Source organism: Gymnoscopelus braueri, assembly GCF_963280865.1.
Source record: "Gymnoscopelus braueri genome assembly, chromosome: 10".
NCBI classification, from domain to species: domain Eukaryota; kingdom Metazoa; phylum Chordata; class Actinopteri; order Myctophiformes; family Myctophidae; genus Gymnoscopelus; species Gymnoscopelus braueri.
In genome coordinates, this window is record NC_137611.1 from 16652776 (window position 1) to 16670104 (window position 17329).

The window sequence follows — 17329 nt, forward strand, 5'->3', positions numbered from 1 at the left end:
CACACACACACACACACACACACACACACACTACCCTTTATACCCTTAATTGACCAGGGGTCTATTCTCTGTCCACTCCTTTTTGCCATCTACACTTAGTAAAACAAATAGCTGATCGACAAGCTCACATCATGCTGTACTGCAACACGTTGTGAGCTCATAGATCTGCTATTTTTGGCGAAATGTTTGCCTATTTCTGCGGAATATTCGCCTATAGTGATATGCCCAAAACAGGGATGCTTAGGGTTCATGTGGTTAAGATCACCTTTACAGAGTGGAACCCACAAACACAGCTCTGCGGTCCCTCACTCAGGGTTGTCCGTCCACTCAGCAGACCTGCACACTTCTCAATCTGTATGAAATCAAAATTAGACCAACATTTACTGAGAAATTGAAGGAAAATATCTTGTGACAGAGACCACTTGGTCTCTGGGGCTAAAACAATCTATGTAAAATGGATGAGGGGATGAGTGCTGTATCAAGGAACTGTATCACTGACTGATCACCCTGTATAATATAATTTAAAAAAAACATAAACAACTTTACTTTTAGATAAAGACTGTGCCACTTTGGCTGCTTTGAGGATGGCCTGTTCCCAACTTCAGAGGGCCAAACCCCTGAGGCAGCAAAGGTCCTCAGCCTTGACATCCACACATCAGCTCCAATGGTCTTGTATGGTCTTTTAGAAGCCATCTGCAACATTATGACATTTACAACAGGTTGTTAGGCTAGCCGGCATATAATGCAGTTATGTAATGCAGGTAAGCCATTTGTTTGTTATGCTTTGTTGATGAGCCAAAGTGGTGTTTTTTCCCGCTTACCATAATGCGAGCCATGCTACAGAGCTAGAAGCAGTTGTAGCAAATAGCTAGTAAATTAATTGAATCAAATACCACCGAAGTGAAAAAGCGGCACTCCAATGTGTGTGTGTGTGTGTGTGTGTGTGTGTGTGTGTGTGTGTGTGCAGTAGCGTAACGCAGAATCGCGGGGCCTCCCCGCGGGCGTTTCACGTGAGGCCCACATGCGCGAAACATTTCGGGTCTAATTCGGTCTAATTCGGGTCTACTTCGGTTCTATTTGACCAATATAAATCAACTTTTTTCTTTTTTTTTGCTGTAAAAATATTTGTATCAGTGCAGGCGGGGCCCCCCCTGCTGGTGGCCCCCCCGCACCTTATCACTTGCTGCCCCTCAGTTACGCCACTGTGTGTGTGAGTGTGTGTGTGTGTGTGTGTGTTACAGTCAGACTGAAAAAGCAGCACTAGTTTTCTTCGAGTTCACCTCCCGCGCTCCCCCACGGCCGGGCGGGCGACGCGGGCCACCACGTCAAAAAAAGAAATGACGTCTCGGAGGTATCGAGACTAGAGGGGACACTGATTTACGATTCTGTTCCTATCGAGACATAACTCTGACGGCGCCGTCGGCTGAAGGTGACTTCGCAACGCTCGGCACGGTGACTCGCTCTCCTCAGCTCGTTCGGCGGTGCCTCTCGTGGCTCAAGTCACCTTCAGACGGCGCGCCTCCATCGGTGAAAACGAGTGCACCTTTTTCAATCTGACTGGTTTTCCAATCATACTGTCACACAGACACTCTCTCTCTCACACACACACACACACACACACACACACACACACACACACACACACACACTCAAGTTTATATCAGGACATAATGTACGCACAACTAGCTATTTAAATACCTTCTCTGTTTGCGGACTCCTCCACTTTCTGCTGAAGGAGCATTGGGGGCACAGCTGAACAACAAGCAGGAGGGTCCCTCTTGTTGTCTTCTGGACTTCACACAGGGAGCCGCACATTGGACACTCTTTAAACAGTTGGAGGAGGCTGTCTTCACGGACAACATATCTAGGGACATCGGCTTTTCTGCTCAAGAGGGACATGAAACACTAAACAAATGATGTCATCAAAATTCAAAAGTGACTGTTATATCAGTACTATTATATTATAGTACTCTACTAGTGCTATTCAACTGGCCATTACTGTTAAGCATTGGAGCTGACTTACGATAGCGTGACCTCAATGGAGTCGCCATCATATTCATCATCATCATCTAGTGTCAGCCTGCGTCTTTTAGAGGGTTCAAAGGACTCTGTGTCTGTGTATGTCTGAGTATCTAATTAGAAAACATAGCCTGGTTAAAGAAGAGGAGTTATTATAACTATAAAAGCTTCAGATGGATAAAATGCATATAGCTACCAAAATGACACATTAAAAGACTAGTTATTCAGAGCAGCAGACCACAGAAATAACTAGAATACACATTTCGTAGCTAAATTACCGGAAATATTACATTTTTACAAACCTTGATTTCTAAAGTAAGTCTCAGTGACCTCAATGGAGTCTCCATCATCATCATCATTATCATCATCTAGCGTCAGCCGGCGTTTTTTAGAGGGTTCTGGGTATATTGAATTGAGGAGTGAAGGCGGTCTGTTCCAGTGGACTGGTGTACCAACACTCTCAGGACGCAGTCTTGTCTGAGTGGCTAATTAGAAAACATAGCCTGGTTAAAGAAGATGATACCTAACTATAACTACAAAAGCTTTAGATGGCTAAAATTCCTACAGCTACCAAAATGACACATGAAAAGAATGGATATTCTGACCAACAGACCATAGAAATAACGCACCTATAGAAAATACACACTTATTTGCTAAATTACCAGAAATATACATTTTTCACCAACCTTTACTCCTGAAGTAAGTGTCCTTAATCTGGCACTGGGTGCCAACAGATTTCTTCTGTGGGTGGTCAGTCTGGCAACCTATGTTCCTGGTAGTTGTGCACTGCAAAAAATAAACATACTATCCTAAGAACAACTTTGAATGTGTCGGGATGGTCCTAGACATCTCTAGCTAATGTCTAGGATTAACACAGAACCCTGCAAGCTAAACACTTTTCTTTTAGCAGGGACATACACAATCACATGAACTAAAATCTCTATTCTGTTATGTAAAAAGAAAGGGGAAAAATGGTTTCTTTTTTTTTAACTATTCTCATGCCAGACCCCGGAACAACGATTGTGTTTGGTTAGAATTGGAGCAACAGTGTGTCTGTGGCCCCTGGTGTGACTATTGTCACTTCGGATTGGAGCAATAGCTCTAGTGGATGGAATGGTTGAACCTCAATATAATTAGACAAAGTACGCAGCCAACTTAAGACAAGTATGTGAGGAAATATGTGTGCATTATTTGGAAATTAGAACATAAGAGACATTATCCGACCATTAATAATCCATTCTGAGTATATATGGACTATTAACAGTTATCAGGATTGGTTCTAATTTGTAAGAAATAAAGTGTTTGGGGGTATTTATCCTATGGGGTTGTGAAAATGCCATGATTTTGAGAATGGTGGAAATTTAAAGACCCCATCACATGGCTAGCAATCATGCTATTGGCCCGTTTAGTGGCAGTACTTTTGAGCCAGCCAACATCTCTGGTTGCTGGCTAAAAACCTGTGAAGGACAAATTATTCCGTATTTCATAACCACTGAAAGTACATTTAGCTACTGAAACATTGAATGACTTACTTTTATGTCAGGAGACTCGCCTACAGTATATAATGAAGGAATAGGGTTTTCTGAAAGTAAAAGGCAGCTTGCCAGTCCTGCCGTGAACATTCCCTTATTGGTGAAGCAGTCATCTATAAAATGCCTGTCACATAACCTAGAGTTATCCAAAATTATCCCTTCATCAAAATGAATAAACTCCAGCCATTTTCTTCTCAACCATGGTTTAGACTCCTTAGGAGGAAAGGCGAACAGAGTGTTGGAGTTTCCACAACCAAAAACGCAGCGTCGAGGAAGACCCATAACTGCTGGAAATCGTTTCCTCCTGTCACCTGTGTGGTTGACTCTGCAGCTGTCTGGAATGACAGAAATGAGTGTGTGACATAGAAATTCTATACAATTATTTAATTGGACCCCAAATTAGTATTTGACCCCTAGGTCATAAACCTTTCTTTTCCCGGGAAAAAAAAATCTATTACAGCTACCAAAAAAAAACTACTTATCATAGCACAAGTTCAGCACTGACATGCATGATAAACAAACATTGTTTGTGGTGTCATGGGGGGGTCTTTAAGATGTATTTTCTCTGACAGCTTGGTACACAGCTGAAGTATGTGCAAATTACTACTAGCTCTGAAATGTTCACATGGGCACATGTACATCCAAGGCTCTATGTGTAAAACGTTTTAAATCTAACACCTATTGATTAGCTGCGGCTTTTGTTGCTGCCATATTTTAATGCTCAGTAAAAAAAAATAATGAAATTTCAATGGCTGTCCTGTTTCTAAATTCAGTTGAATTCCATTATGTTTTATTGTTTTGTTGTTTTAGGGTTAGTTTCCGTAGGCTTTGGGTAGCATAGTGGTTCTATAAGTCAGTCAGTCAGTGCATTATTAGCCATGGATCAAGACTGTCATAGGCCTAGATGTATTTTGTCGATTTTGACATTTGCAGATACGAAAGAAAGTAAGTCAGACTTGATAAAATGGTAACCGGAAAACTCGCACCAAAACATGCTCGCCCCCGTTTTTTCGCGGACCAGCGGCAGCGGTTCTTGTATTCTTGTATTTGTTTTACTGAGCTGAGGATAAGGTTAGAAATAAATGTAGGTTCAGGCATAGATATTTTACTGAGGTTAAGTTTAGGAATAATTTATGGTTAGGTTTAGGCTTATACTGAGGTTACGTTTAGGACTAACTTTAAGGTTAGGTTTAGGCTTATACTGAGGTTACGTTTGGGAATGCCAGGCGAATACCGGGTCACCAGAGATTTCGACCCAGGACGATTCGACCCGGACCATTCTACCCGCTCTCGACCCGCTTGGACCTGACATTTCGACCCGGACCGCGAGAGAGAGAGACAGAGAGAGACAGAGAGAGAGAGAGAGACAGACAGAGACATAATAATAATAATATGTACATTGATTTACCAAACAATTATTATTTGTCCCCATCCACTATCACTGGGAGTCTGGGTTTGACTCCCGCTCGGGACATTACTTTTTCAAACAACAATTTTTTTTCGCCGATAAAGTATAGTTTTGGACCATGACGGAGGCACGCCGACTCAGGAGACCTTGAGGCCAAGGAGTCGCGCCCGAGCGCCTCCAGGCGCGAGTGCCCGCGACGACCGGCCGATGGTCTGCTAGTCGACTAAGTGCCGTCCGAGTTATGTACCGATAGGCACAGAATCGTAAATGATGTTGTGGGGACTGCGTTTGCCCCGCTATGGTTTGCCCCAACTGCCACTCACTGCACTAACATAGCCCGCCAGCCCCCTGTATATAAAGTTTGTTGTGTCAGTTAAAGTGATGAAGTACATGCAGAGTAAGATTTAAGTCAGGACAGCTAGCTTATGAGATGAAGAACTGGGTCTGAATGCACGCACCTTGTACCTCCAGGACCTCACCACCGTCACCTTGTACTCTACTACCCTCTAGGGGTTAATAATTCGATAATAATAAAGATAATTCGACCCGGTAAATTTGGGTCGAACTGACTCGAATTCGCGGTTGGGCGAGTTGTCCTGGGTCGAAATCTCTGGTGACCGAATACCGCGGGATTTGCCTCTGGGCGACTAGTTTGGGGCGAGGGTTTTGGTATTCGATCAAATACATAATGATCTATGATCTTGTTCTTGATCCAAGGCTAGTGCATTATATTTAGTAAATGGTTTCAGAGTTACGACTGTGTGTTACGACGACATCCATCTATAAATTCAACAAATCATTTCAACCAGTCATTATGGAGGAACGGCAATATGTTTTTTTTATTTTTTCACCAGTGATCACTCTCTCAACCCTTCTAATTTCAATGGTTCAGAATCTGTTTTATTGTCACATCGCAGGTTTACAGGTGTTCGTTGGTTGTAGGAAAGAAAGAAATAAGAAAGAAATTAAGAAAGGGGAGGCAGGGAGTTGAAAAGCAAGGAGAAAAACTGAAAAAGAAACATGTTAAACATGTCAAATAAGGTCTGTTATTTGGTCCAGAATTCCTTTACGGTTTACACAGTATGCAAGGTAGGTAAGTATAGAGATAACAGTGAAACCGATCAAAATAGACATTCTTGAATATACTGAAGATCAACAATCCAAGTTGGGACCGCCTTAAACCTCTCAAACCAGCTCAGTGGCATTGTGGTTCGAGTGTACGCCCTGAGATTGGGAGGTCGGGGTTTGATTCCCCGGCCACCCTGCTTGGCACTCAGCATCAAGGATTGGATTGTGGGCAAGTCCCTGCGACATACTAGCGTCATGTCCAGGGGGTGTACTTTACATCAAGCTGCCTCATGCTATAGAAACAGGACATAGGCTCCTGCCCTATAGGCCACGCAGGGCTTACTTAGACCTCTCAAGTACCCCTGGAGGTCCCCGGACATCATGTTATATATATTAAAAAAACGAACAGGACATCTTTCTCTGTCCTTCTATATAGGATTGGGCCCCACCCCTTTTTGGGTCTCCATCCCGCTGGGTCAAAATCAGTCACTGTCATGCTCTTGCTCCTCATCTGTTGTCCTGACCTGTCCTGACGGTCTCTTTAATTGGTCCGCATCATCCGAGGTGATCACTGCATTTCTATTTGGCCTTCCCCTACGTCTGCCTGAGGCCCTATAATAGTTATTTTTTCTTTCTCTTTCTTCCTTCTCCTCCTCCTCCTCATCCTCATCAGGGTTACACATTACATTTGCTTCAAAAACGATCAATTAGTCCTTGGCGCAGTGCCAGTGCCGGCTTGTTGTCCTCAGCTTCAATAGGTGGATCAAGTGGCATGTCGATGGGTGGGGGCATTGCTTCTGGAAGAGGTACACCATGCCGATTCGCAATGTTATGTAGAACACAGCAGGCCATGGTTATCTTGCATACCTGTTATAGTAAATGGGAGCAAATTAATAGACTGCACAAAACATGTACTGTTATAGCATATTCCTACTGTTTTCAGGTCTTCGTCTATAATGTGGAGGTTATACTAATATACATTTGCATTTCATACCTTATCGGGGTTATAAAGGAGCTTTCCTCCTGCCAGGTCCAGGCACAGCCAGCGGCCTTTCAGCACCCCGATAGTGCGCTCTACAATTGCGTGTGTGCGAACAAGGCTGTCATTATAGGCGCGCTCCTGTTGGGTCCGGGGCGTGTTCAGGGGTGTCATCAGCCAGGTACTTATGGCATAGCCTTTGTCACCTATGGTAGAGATAGGCTAATAGTTATCCAGTGAATTGAATTTCCATGTAGCCAAGTGAGGGGAAAAGGCACCAAAAATAAGCAATTGGCAAAACACTCACCAATGAGCCATGCGTCTCCAGCAGCCTCCTGTGCAAGACGCGTGCCCACACTGCTATTTTGCAGGATGAACGAGTCGTGGCTGTCGCCCCCCCAACGGGAAACTGCATTAATTATGTTCATGTCTGCGTCACAAATGATTTGCACATTGATTGAATGATACCCTTTGCGGTTTAAATATGGAGACGGTTGGGGAGATGGCGCTATGATGCGCACATGCGTACAATCTATTGCTCCGATTGTGTTAGGAAAGCCAGCTATGTGAAAAAAGTTCTGCTTTATTTCTTGCTGTTGTTCAGCAGTATGTGGAAATTGTATATATTGTGGCGCCAGGCGGATGATGCCATCCAGCACCTTTGGAAGCGTGCGGCTGATGGATGCCTGGGATATGTTGGACTTGTCGGCTACCGCCCTCTGGAACGTCCCGGTGGCGAGGAAACCCAGACTACACAAAACCTGGATGTGTGCGGGGATGGGATGAGACCTGTAATAATAATGATAATAGGCTTAAATTTTATATGCAAATGCACTTTACATTTGAAACAAATCTCAAACTGCTGCATGTCATAAATAGGCCAAAAGAATCCAATTGAAAACATAGAAATGAAATTCAAAACATGTTTAATTTGAACCTGTTTGTTTGTCTGGTCAGCTGTGGCTCCAGTGCAATGCAGAGCTCGACCAGACTGTGCCTCGGTAAACGGAATTGGGACTGTAGCCATTCGTCGCTTTCCTCAAACATATTCTCACGGTCCCTGAAGACGCGCTCTCTTCTCATGGCTCGGTTGGAAGAATGATCTAACAACAGTAATTATGCCATCAGGTTTGAACAAACTGGTCATGATTAGCGGCCATTTGTTTTTATTTTAATTTATTTTGATTTTATATTTTACAAATGTTGGCCATTGAACATCCTTTTTGTTATTAGTGCAGTTTACAAACTAATTCGCACCACTGGAATTAATTTAGCATGGACCTAATGACATATACACAAGCTTTGGTCGCATAAGTCATGCCTCCGAGCAGACGAGACAAAGAGCGGCCCTCCCACAAAAATAGATTGATGAATCAGACACCTACTTTGTTCAGCCTCCTCAGCATCAACAGCACTGCTCTCCATTTCATTCGTCTCATCTTTATCTGCTTCAGACACATTCCTACTGGTCTTCTCCATTTGAACTTTCATCCCTGAGTCAGGGACTTGTCCATGATAACGCTGGATGTGACTCTTCAGGCGAACATTGCGATTAAAGGACTTGTCACAGTGCTGACATTGATGGGGTTTCTCTCCTGTGTGGACGCGCATGTGGGATTTGAGTTGGCTTGACTGGGTGAATGAGCGCTGGCACACCTCACATATAAACTGCTTTGCTTTTGTGTGCACAACTACATGCGTCTGCAGTTTATGGTTATCTGAAAACTCCATGTTGCATACGACACATATTTTGGGGCCTCTGTGACTCAGCAGGTGGTCACGGCGCTCCCGCATCTTGGCAAACACCTCTGGACAGTCAGGACATTGATAGGGCTTCTCTGCAGTTTGATGCCTCTGCTCGTGTGTAAGTTTGTCATGCCTCGTTCTGAAGGTTGAGAAGCAGTAATTGCACACATGCTCGTAGCCATCCTCGTGGATCTTGTTGTGAGATTTTAGCCTAAACTCATATAAATATCTCTTGCCACACACAATACAAGAATAGGGCTTTTTGTACTCGCATGTGTGAGCCTTCTGATTCTGACTGTGGAAAAACGTTCCGCATTCAGGACAGAGCTGGCGGAGATTCTCATGTTTCTCAATGGTATCTGACTCACTGTTGCTATCTGGGGGATCCCAATCGCTGTCTGAATTGTGATCTCCACCGTCCACCTCGCCATTTTGTCCTTCATCTGGAAGCTTGTTGTCTATATGGTGGTGCTCCAGTGGGTCCCAATCACTGTCTGAATTATGTTCTTCCTCATCCACATCACTAGACCCTTCATTCGAGGATTCCACCTCACTAGACCCTTCATTCGAGGAATCATTTTCATCACTAAAACCAATAATTTCAGTAATGGCAGCAGCAGCAGAACTCTCTGGACCATTGGTGCAGCTGCGAGGGTAATCCGAGGGCACTGCCTGTAAAAGATAGATAAAGAATTTTAGATGACCAGTAATCTCTGCAGTTGAAATGATTCTATCATTGTTACATTACATTCCTTTACGGTAAGTTAGTAATGTACCCAACTGTAAAAAATAATTTCCAAGGTTTGCATCTAGGTTAAGTTTGGCAAATTTCTCTAATGGATAATTAACCATGTATTAACATTTAGCTGAGGAGGTTAGTAGTGGAAGTGCAAAATGTTCATTTTTAATGGTAGAATTATCAATGGGTGGTATGAGCCAACTGCTGTAGGTTTACTATTGGCAGGGCACAACTTTAGGGGCTGCATGCCACTCTGGTGGGTAAATATTGGTAGGTGCCAAACATAGGCGTTAATATTGCTGTAAATGTCTTGTGGTTGAAAATCAAGGGAACGTCTTTCACTTTACCAGCCTCTTCCTGCCTTGCTTTTGTGCACTGACCAAATCATTCATATGATTAAAATAAGTAGATATAATGACTGCATACATCACTTCATTGTTTACATTTATTCATTGCTGTTGTGGGTAGAGGGGATATCTTGTGTCATATGATGTCAACATCTCTATGATATTGGGTATATACTATATGTATATTACTAATATTACTACTATGGACATAACATGCTGTAAGGCGTGGAAACGGTGGCACTGACGAAAAGACATGAGGCGGAGCTGGAGGTGAAAGAATTGAGGATGCTAGGATTCTCATTAGGAGTGACAAGGAGGAACAAGATCAGAAATGACTACATTAGAGGATCAGCCAAGGTTAGAAGCTTGTAGATCTATTTTTGGAGTGCGACACGGCGCACAGCCATGTGAACTCAGGCTCAAAAAGGTTAGGTTAATCAGACCTCCGGGTCAAAATGTTGGCTCATTAAACAATCATGTTTGCATCGCGAACAGCGTCCTTCCTCCTCCTTTTAATAAACTGCTCTCATACGGCACTTGTTAGACTATTTTTTATATTAGCCATTCTAAAAATAACCGGAAAGATGACGTGCGACTAGTCACACTAGTTAAATACCTTCTCTGTTTGCTGACTCCTCCAGTTTCTGTTGAAGTGGCATTGGGGGCACAGCTGATAAACGGTCAGGAAGGTCCCTCTTGTTGTCGTCTGGACTTTGCACATGGAGCAGCACAGTGGACACTCTTCAAACAGCTGGAGTAGACAGTCTTCATCCACAATGTATTTAGGGACATCATTTATGGAGGATGAGGCTTGTCTGTTCAGGAGAGAAAAGGGGAAAAGGGCGACACGAAACACTAAACAATTGATGTCAACAACATCAGAAGTGGCTGTTAAGGTAGCTGCATACTCCACCAGAACGGAACTGACGTCTGACCGGCAAATGGCAATTCATACTGCCACAGAACATGTCTATGTTATGGAAACCAGACCCCGCTCGAGCTAAGCAGTGTACACTACAAGCAGCACTAGTGGAACCGATGGTTTTAATACCTGGATTTCGCTACGAGCTGTGGGGAAATTGTGACGTAGGTATGGAGGTTTTGCCCTTTCTAGCGATGGGTTGTTTTTATGAATGGTCACTAAGTAAGAAGTAAGATAAGTACTAGAGAGATATTTCAGGTGTTTGTACCTCCTGGAAGATGGCTCGTGTCTCTTCCAAACTATCGCTGCTTTTCACTCGCTTCATGGCTGTCAGAATTAAGCTAGGCGGAAACAAAACGTCAGACCAACTTCTGACCAATCACAGTAGCCGAAGTAGTTCGGCTAGTCACAACATCTCGGAGGCGCAGAACACCCGAAAACAGTTGAGGGACAAACCACCCGAAGTCATATTGTAGTCTGCAGCCAGCCGAACCAAACAAATTTCATCTGTTCTGGTATGGTATGCATTAGACTTTAGACTATACTTTGTACTATTATCCTATAATACTAGTGCTAATTAAATGGCCATTATCATTATCAATTTGCTTTGGAGATGACTTACGATAGTGTTGATTCTGTCAAGACAGATTGAGCAGAGATGAAATCAATGGAGTCTCCAACATCTCCATCATCAAGTAGTCTCAGCCGTATAACTTTAGAGGATTGACAGGGCTTCATGATCGTTGAGCTGATTGGGCTTTTCCAGTGGATTGAGGTCTGAGAACCTAATTAGAAAACATATCACTTTCAACCTGGCGTACCTAATTTGGGCATTCAATTTCTTTCACAATTCTTAATTTCTTTTTTGACTAATATGTAGCCAATCTACAAGCTCACATCGCATCGTGACACGTTGTGAACTTATAGATTGGCTATTTTCGTGCTACACCATCATATGACGAAGTATGAAAGAGGGCAAACGTGATTAAAGAATTGATGGGAACTTGATGGGTCATGACGAACTATAGAAAGCTTTAGATGGCGCCTGCATTGATGTCTGTGCTGGGTGAATATGGGTCATATTCAGGGTACAAACTAAATGAACAAAAAACACAGGCTCTCTGCATGTATTACAATCCCCCTCAAGACCTTCGCTCTAGGTACAAAATTGGGTGGGACAAACAATCTGTGAAATATCTAGGCATTATACTACCAAAAGATTTATCCAAATTAGAAGAGTTAAATTATGACCCCCTCAGGAGGGACATATTAGCCGATATCAATAGATGGGATTTAATTCCATATTTAAATATAAGCTCTCGCATAGAATCTGTAAAAATGAATGTTTTACCAAGACTTTTGTATCTATTTCTATCAGTTCCTATTGGAAAACCAGAGCAGTACTTCTCTGAGTGGGATAAAGTTATCTCTAGATTCATTTGGGCGGGGAAAAAACCTAGAGTGAGGTTCAAGACATTACAATTATCAAAGGAAAAAGGGGGATTGGCCCTTCCATGTTTGAGGGACTACTACAGAGCAGCTCAAATCCGACCACTGATTGGATGGTGTAAGCCGAGTTATAGATCAAGATGGAAGGACATAGAAGGTTCGATGGGGAGGGGTCTACCTATTAACATGTTGGTAGGAGACCCATCCTTAGTTAAACACCTATCAGACCCTAAAAATGTGATGATAGCAGGTTCATTGAGGGTGTGGAGTGAAATAATTAGGAGGTATCAGTTGAAGGATAAAATTGGAATTCTCAAATGGTTTGCACATGACTCAGACTTCAGGCCTAGTATATATGACATGAGGTTTAAAGGTTGGATTGGGAATGGCCTTTCTGCATATTGTACACTTTTAAAGCAAGGTAATGTTATGAGCTTCCAGGACCTGAAAGACAAGTTTAATTTACAGAATCAGGACCTTTTCAGGTACCTGCAAATCCGAGACTTTATAAATAGGAAACTATTGAGAAGAGAAGGTACACTGGGAGTAGAGATCATTGAGCTTTTCCAAAATGCATATGAAGACTCTACTTATCAAAAGATAGTATCAAAACTATATGTGGTCCTTCAAAATTTGAAAGGAGATAATACTCTGAATATTAAAGCAAGATGGGAAGCAGAGAGCAATCTTACAATAACTACGGAAGAATGGGACAGGATATGCAAACACCAATGGAAAATGACTAGTTCCCCCACATGGAGAGAATTCAGCTGGAAGAATGTGACCCGTTTCTTTTGCACTCCAGCACAGAAAAGAAGATATTCAATATCTGATTGTTGGAGATCATGTGGGGAGACGATGGCGAACCATTTTCATATTTTTTGGGGTTGCTCTTCTGTTGTCCCATTTTGGAGAAGTGTCCACAGTGTCCTGGAAGCCGTTATAGGAATTGAAATCAATTTTGATTTTAAAACCATGTATCTTGCTGACTTAGAAGAACTGCATTGTACTAAGCAAGATCAATATTTGTTAAGGGTATTACTAGTAGCGTCAAAAAAGGCGTTAACTAAAAAATGGCTTACGAACATTATACCAACTATAAATGAGTGGATTGATTTAATCTATAATATATTTATTATGGAGAGAATTACATTTAGCTTTAGAGGTCAGACTGAAGTCTTCATGGACAACTGGTTTAAATGGCTTACTCATGTCTCTACATTAAGACCAGATTTTATTTGATTTCAGTTATTTTTATTGAATTTCCTTTATTTTTCTCTGATTGACCATATTGAATAAGATGCACGTCGAATTTGTCCCATTAATGGACCTTTTGTTCTCCGTTTTTGAAAATGTGACCAAGTGTATGGATTATATGTATGCATAACTAGTAAATAAGTGACCAAGTAGAGAGACAGTTTCCTCCCCTTATATGTTTGTATTTGTATGTTTTGTATGTTCGGTTTGTTTGTTAGTAATGTGCTGTCTTTTGCTTTTTGTGTATGTTTGTTTTCTGAAAAATCCAATAAAAAGTTAATGGAAAAAAAGAAAGCTTTAGATGGCTAAAAGACATGCCATTATAACACGTGAAAATGGATATTTGGGCAACACACCACAGAAATACACTATTAAATTACTAGAAACATTACATTTGACAAACCTTGACTTCGATACACTCGGGTGTTCTTGGAGAGCTGGGTGCCAAAAAAGATCTTCAGTTGGGGTTCTGTCTTGATAATCAGCTGGGTGCCAAGTCTGCCAACAGATTTCTGGCGGTCAGTCTGGCAACCTATGCACAAATAGAAGTCATGGGTTGGAACACTGAATAGTCTACCTCTCATGCTTTTAAGTGTCATAATTGTTTTTAACATGCAGGTTAAAACCTACTATTGATTTTTAATTTGCAAAAAAATTACAATTACAATTACATACCCGCCCCCCCCCCCCCCCCCCCACATGACGCTTGGAAATTCAGACCCCTTTCACCTTAGAGAAAAGCAGGATTAAGTGCTTATGATATTGGTAAGTGAAAGATATGACATTTAGCCTACACTTAAGTTTTGTTACCCTCTCAGCCAGCCCGCTGCTATCCGACGGTCACTATCGATGCTAGGGCTGTCACGATTATGACATTTTACTTGATGTTTAATAGTCACACAAATAATTGCGACTAACGATTTAATTGTGTTTTTGGCATTGAACATTGGAACATTATGAATAACGAATTAAATTTCTGTTTGCCCTTTAGGCTTTGTAATATAAAAATTGCACAGGGCAGATATGAAAAATAACTTGAACATACAAATACATTACAGACATCATTTAATCATTTTATACTTTCCAAAAAATTTAAAAAAATATTTTTTTTATAAATACTAAAAAGAAATAGCGGAAATAGCTGATTTACAAGCTTACAGATCTTCTATTTCTGCTTTTTTCACATTTTGACGATTACGCTTGATTGCCATTATCTCAAATAATTGTGATTAGGCTATTATGTAACAATTGTGACAGGCCTATTCGACGCCTCCCTACACCTTTCGACCCGATGCGACAGTGAACACACCACCCATTCAACAGCATTTTCGGCTACAGACGCTTTCCAACCTATGTTTCCAACACTTACCGCCGCCGACGTCAGTTTGGTGGGGGGGCACCTGAAGAGAGGGTTCAGACGACTGAACAGAATCTTCCTCCTCCTCCTTCATCGGCTCCTCTGCTACATCGGGAGTCGCACAGTGGCTTTGAAGTGTCTGTTGTAAAAAAAAACAATTAGCATGTAAACATTCAATGTTCAAGGTGTTTATCGTCACTAGTGGTTCCCAAAGTGGGGTCCACGGCCCCTCAGGGGTCTTTGAGGGGGTTCCAGGAGGTCCCATGGTCATCAAAATGAGAAACAGTTTTATTTCACTATTACCTGCTATAAGTTAGCCCAATGGGAGAATGTATGAGAATGACTATTTGATCATAAGTTCCACTCTATCCACTGTTATATCCCCCAAATAATATTATAGAGTTGTGGATCTATTATAAAATTATTGTCTCATATATTGTGGGGGCCTTTGTTACAGTGAGAGCCACTGACTTAGGAAACAGCTGGTAGCAGCATTAGAGACAGTGATATTGTTGAACTTCAAGCTTTTGCAACATGTGGATAACAATTTTCATATGACCCTGCAGGGTCACATACTTTACACATAGGACATCACACTTTGACATTGTGGCAACAGACTGCTTTCCTATAGTTTCATGATCTTCACCTTAGTTGGAACTATCTCTTCAACGTGTGCATTGTGCCTTCCTCATCCTCAGTCCAATAAGCTGACACAAAGAGTGTCATCTGATCAAGACAGATCTGTCAGATTTTTCCAATTCCGAACATTGCTGCCCCACAATAACCTACCTGACCTGGCGGAGACCTGTGCTCCGAGGAGCACCTTAGTTTCTCTCTTTTTTGGGCGGTGAAACCGCCCCTATAAGTGAGATTTGGAAAAATGTACAAATATCTTGGGCAGTGAAACCGCCCCTAAAAGAGAGAAACAGGTCTCCGCCAGGTCAGGTAGGTTATTGTGGGGCAGCAATGTTCGGATCTATTCAGGACTGTGATTGGCCAGTGTCACATGACACATGTGCATAGCCCTATATAAGCAACCATAACTTAAAAAAACCCAAATACTTGTTTTTTTTTAAGTTATGGTTTTGTCCATCATAAAGAGTGTTTCAATAAATGTAATTACCTTTTGTACATGATTGATCGACTCCATTCAGTATTGTGATTAGCTAGCAAGACACATGCTGTGATTGGCTAGTGATACATATGACGAAACTAATCTAAAACCACTGTGATGTAACACTAGTATATTACTTAGATACTGTCCATTTCGTGAGAACAGTAAAGTAGAAGTCAAAGATCACTATGGCTGAAATGAGAAAAGGGAAAACCGATATTGAGAAGAAAATAGAAAGTCTTCCTAGAAGTGGCTCTTTAAGATCAAAGCATATATCAGAAAAGGTTAAAGATGGAATTGTGACAAAGCATAGATCTGTCCAAGTTACAGAAGAATTTCAGGCAAACCTAAGATTTCTAAGAACACAGTTACCAACATAATCCATAAATGTAAGAGACGAGACTTGGTGAGAAACGTAAAGAAGAACCCAAAAAAGGAAAAGCAAAAGGATAAAATGATAATGGTAAGATCAAAGGGTATTCCAGAAGAGCTCAAAGACAGAATTGTGGCAAAGCACAGATCTGGCCAAACGCTGCAGTTAAGATTTCCTGGAACACAGTAGCCAAGATAATCGGTAAATGGAAGATGTTTGAGAAAAGCAAGAATGCTATCAAGAATGCAAACAATGTTATTGCCAAAAAGATTTTGTTTCAAAAGATATTTAGACTTCCCACTTCATTAATGCCAGCTACACGAGACAGACTTATTAATATTCCCATAGAAGACAATGATGTAATGAACACTCTGCACACTCTTCCGAGAACTCCATCTCAGGCAGGAATAACTACCATTGATGTCAAGATGTTAAGTGGCTCTTTCAGATCAAAGCATATATATTGGTTGACTCCATTCAGTATTGTGGTTAGCTAGGAAGACACCGCCCACTTCACACAGGGTGTGATTTTTTATTACCAAATGGGTTCCCAGATTGCACTTACCCGAGACAGACTCAGACCAAGTTTGTGAACGGCTGCAGAGGATCTTGTACTTCCAGTAGAGGCTTGACTCCACTGACCAGGTGACTGGATGAAAGGCACAGCATTTGGTGAAAGCCTCACACACGCCAGAGCTCTGAATCCCAGCCTGTGCTCCATCAGATCCCCGGGCATGTAGTCCTTATCTCTGAAGTGGGCTCCACAGATCACAGAGTGTTTGTCTTGCACCGACGACGCGGTGAAACGAGCCCTTTTCACCTGGACAAATCTCACCCACGACCTGAAGGCTTTACTGCCTTTCTTTGGAAACGCGTGTAATTTGTGCCCAGCCAGGCTGGAATTGGTACAGCCAGCACAAACACAGGTCTTAACCATGTTTTAAACTTAACACAACGAGAAGTTAACGTTGTTGTTGTTCTAGCAGCAAGACTTCCTGTGTTTAATGTTGCCAGGTTGT

At 42.0% G+C, this 17329-nt stretch overlaps 4 protein-coding genes across 7 annotated transcripts in view; all 4 read right to left on the minus strand.

Annotated features, from left to right (window-relative positions):
* LOC308092867 (uncharacterized protein) overlaps positions 1 to 17329 on the minus strand; it is a 31257-nt gene that overhangs the window by 724 nt on the left and 13204 nt on the right. The window lies entirely within an intron of this gene.
* Positions 1 to 17329, minus strand: part of LOC308092869 (uncharacterized protein) — a 67466-nt gene that overhangs the window by 569 nt on the left and 49568 nt on the right. The window lies entirely within an intron of this gene.
* Positions 53 to 3879, minus strand: LOC308092873 (uncharacterized protein). Its single transcript, XM_080438980.1, has 7 exons — positions 3552 to 3879; positions 2706 to 2805; positions 2322 to 2504; positions 2024 to 2132; positions 1699 to 1882; positions 547 to 693; positions 53 to 352 (listed from the first exon to the last, which is right to left on the minus strand). Exons 1-7 carry the CDS (start codon positions 3831 to 3833, stop codon positions 248 to 250), a joined length of 1110 nt encoding a protein of 369 aa, XP_080295106.1. The 5' UTR covers positions 3834 to 3879; the 3' UTR covers positions 53 to 247.
* On the minus strand, positions 5801 to 17298 carry LOC308092868 (uncharacterized protein). Its single transcript, XM_080438968.1, has 10 exons — positions 16876 to 17298; positions 14836 to 14962; positions 13870 to 13998; positions 11383 to 11545; positions 10455 to 10653; positions 8392 to 9424; positions 7944 to 8109; positions 7314 to 7795; positions 7022 to 7212; positions 5801 to 6894 (listed from the first exon to the last, which is right to left on the minus strand). Exons 1-10 carry the CDS (start codon positions 17245 to 17247, stop codon positions 6721 to 6723), a joined length of 3036 nt encoding a protein of 1011 aa, XP_080295094.1. The 5' UTR covers positions 17248 to 17298; the 3' UTR covers positions 5801 to 6720.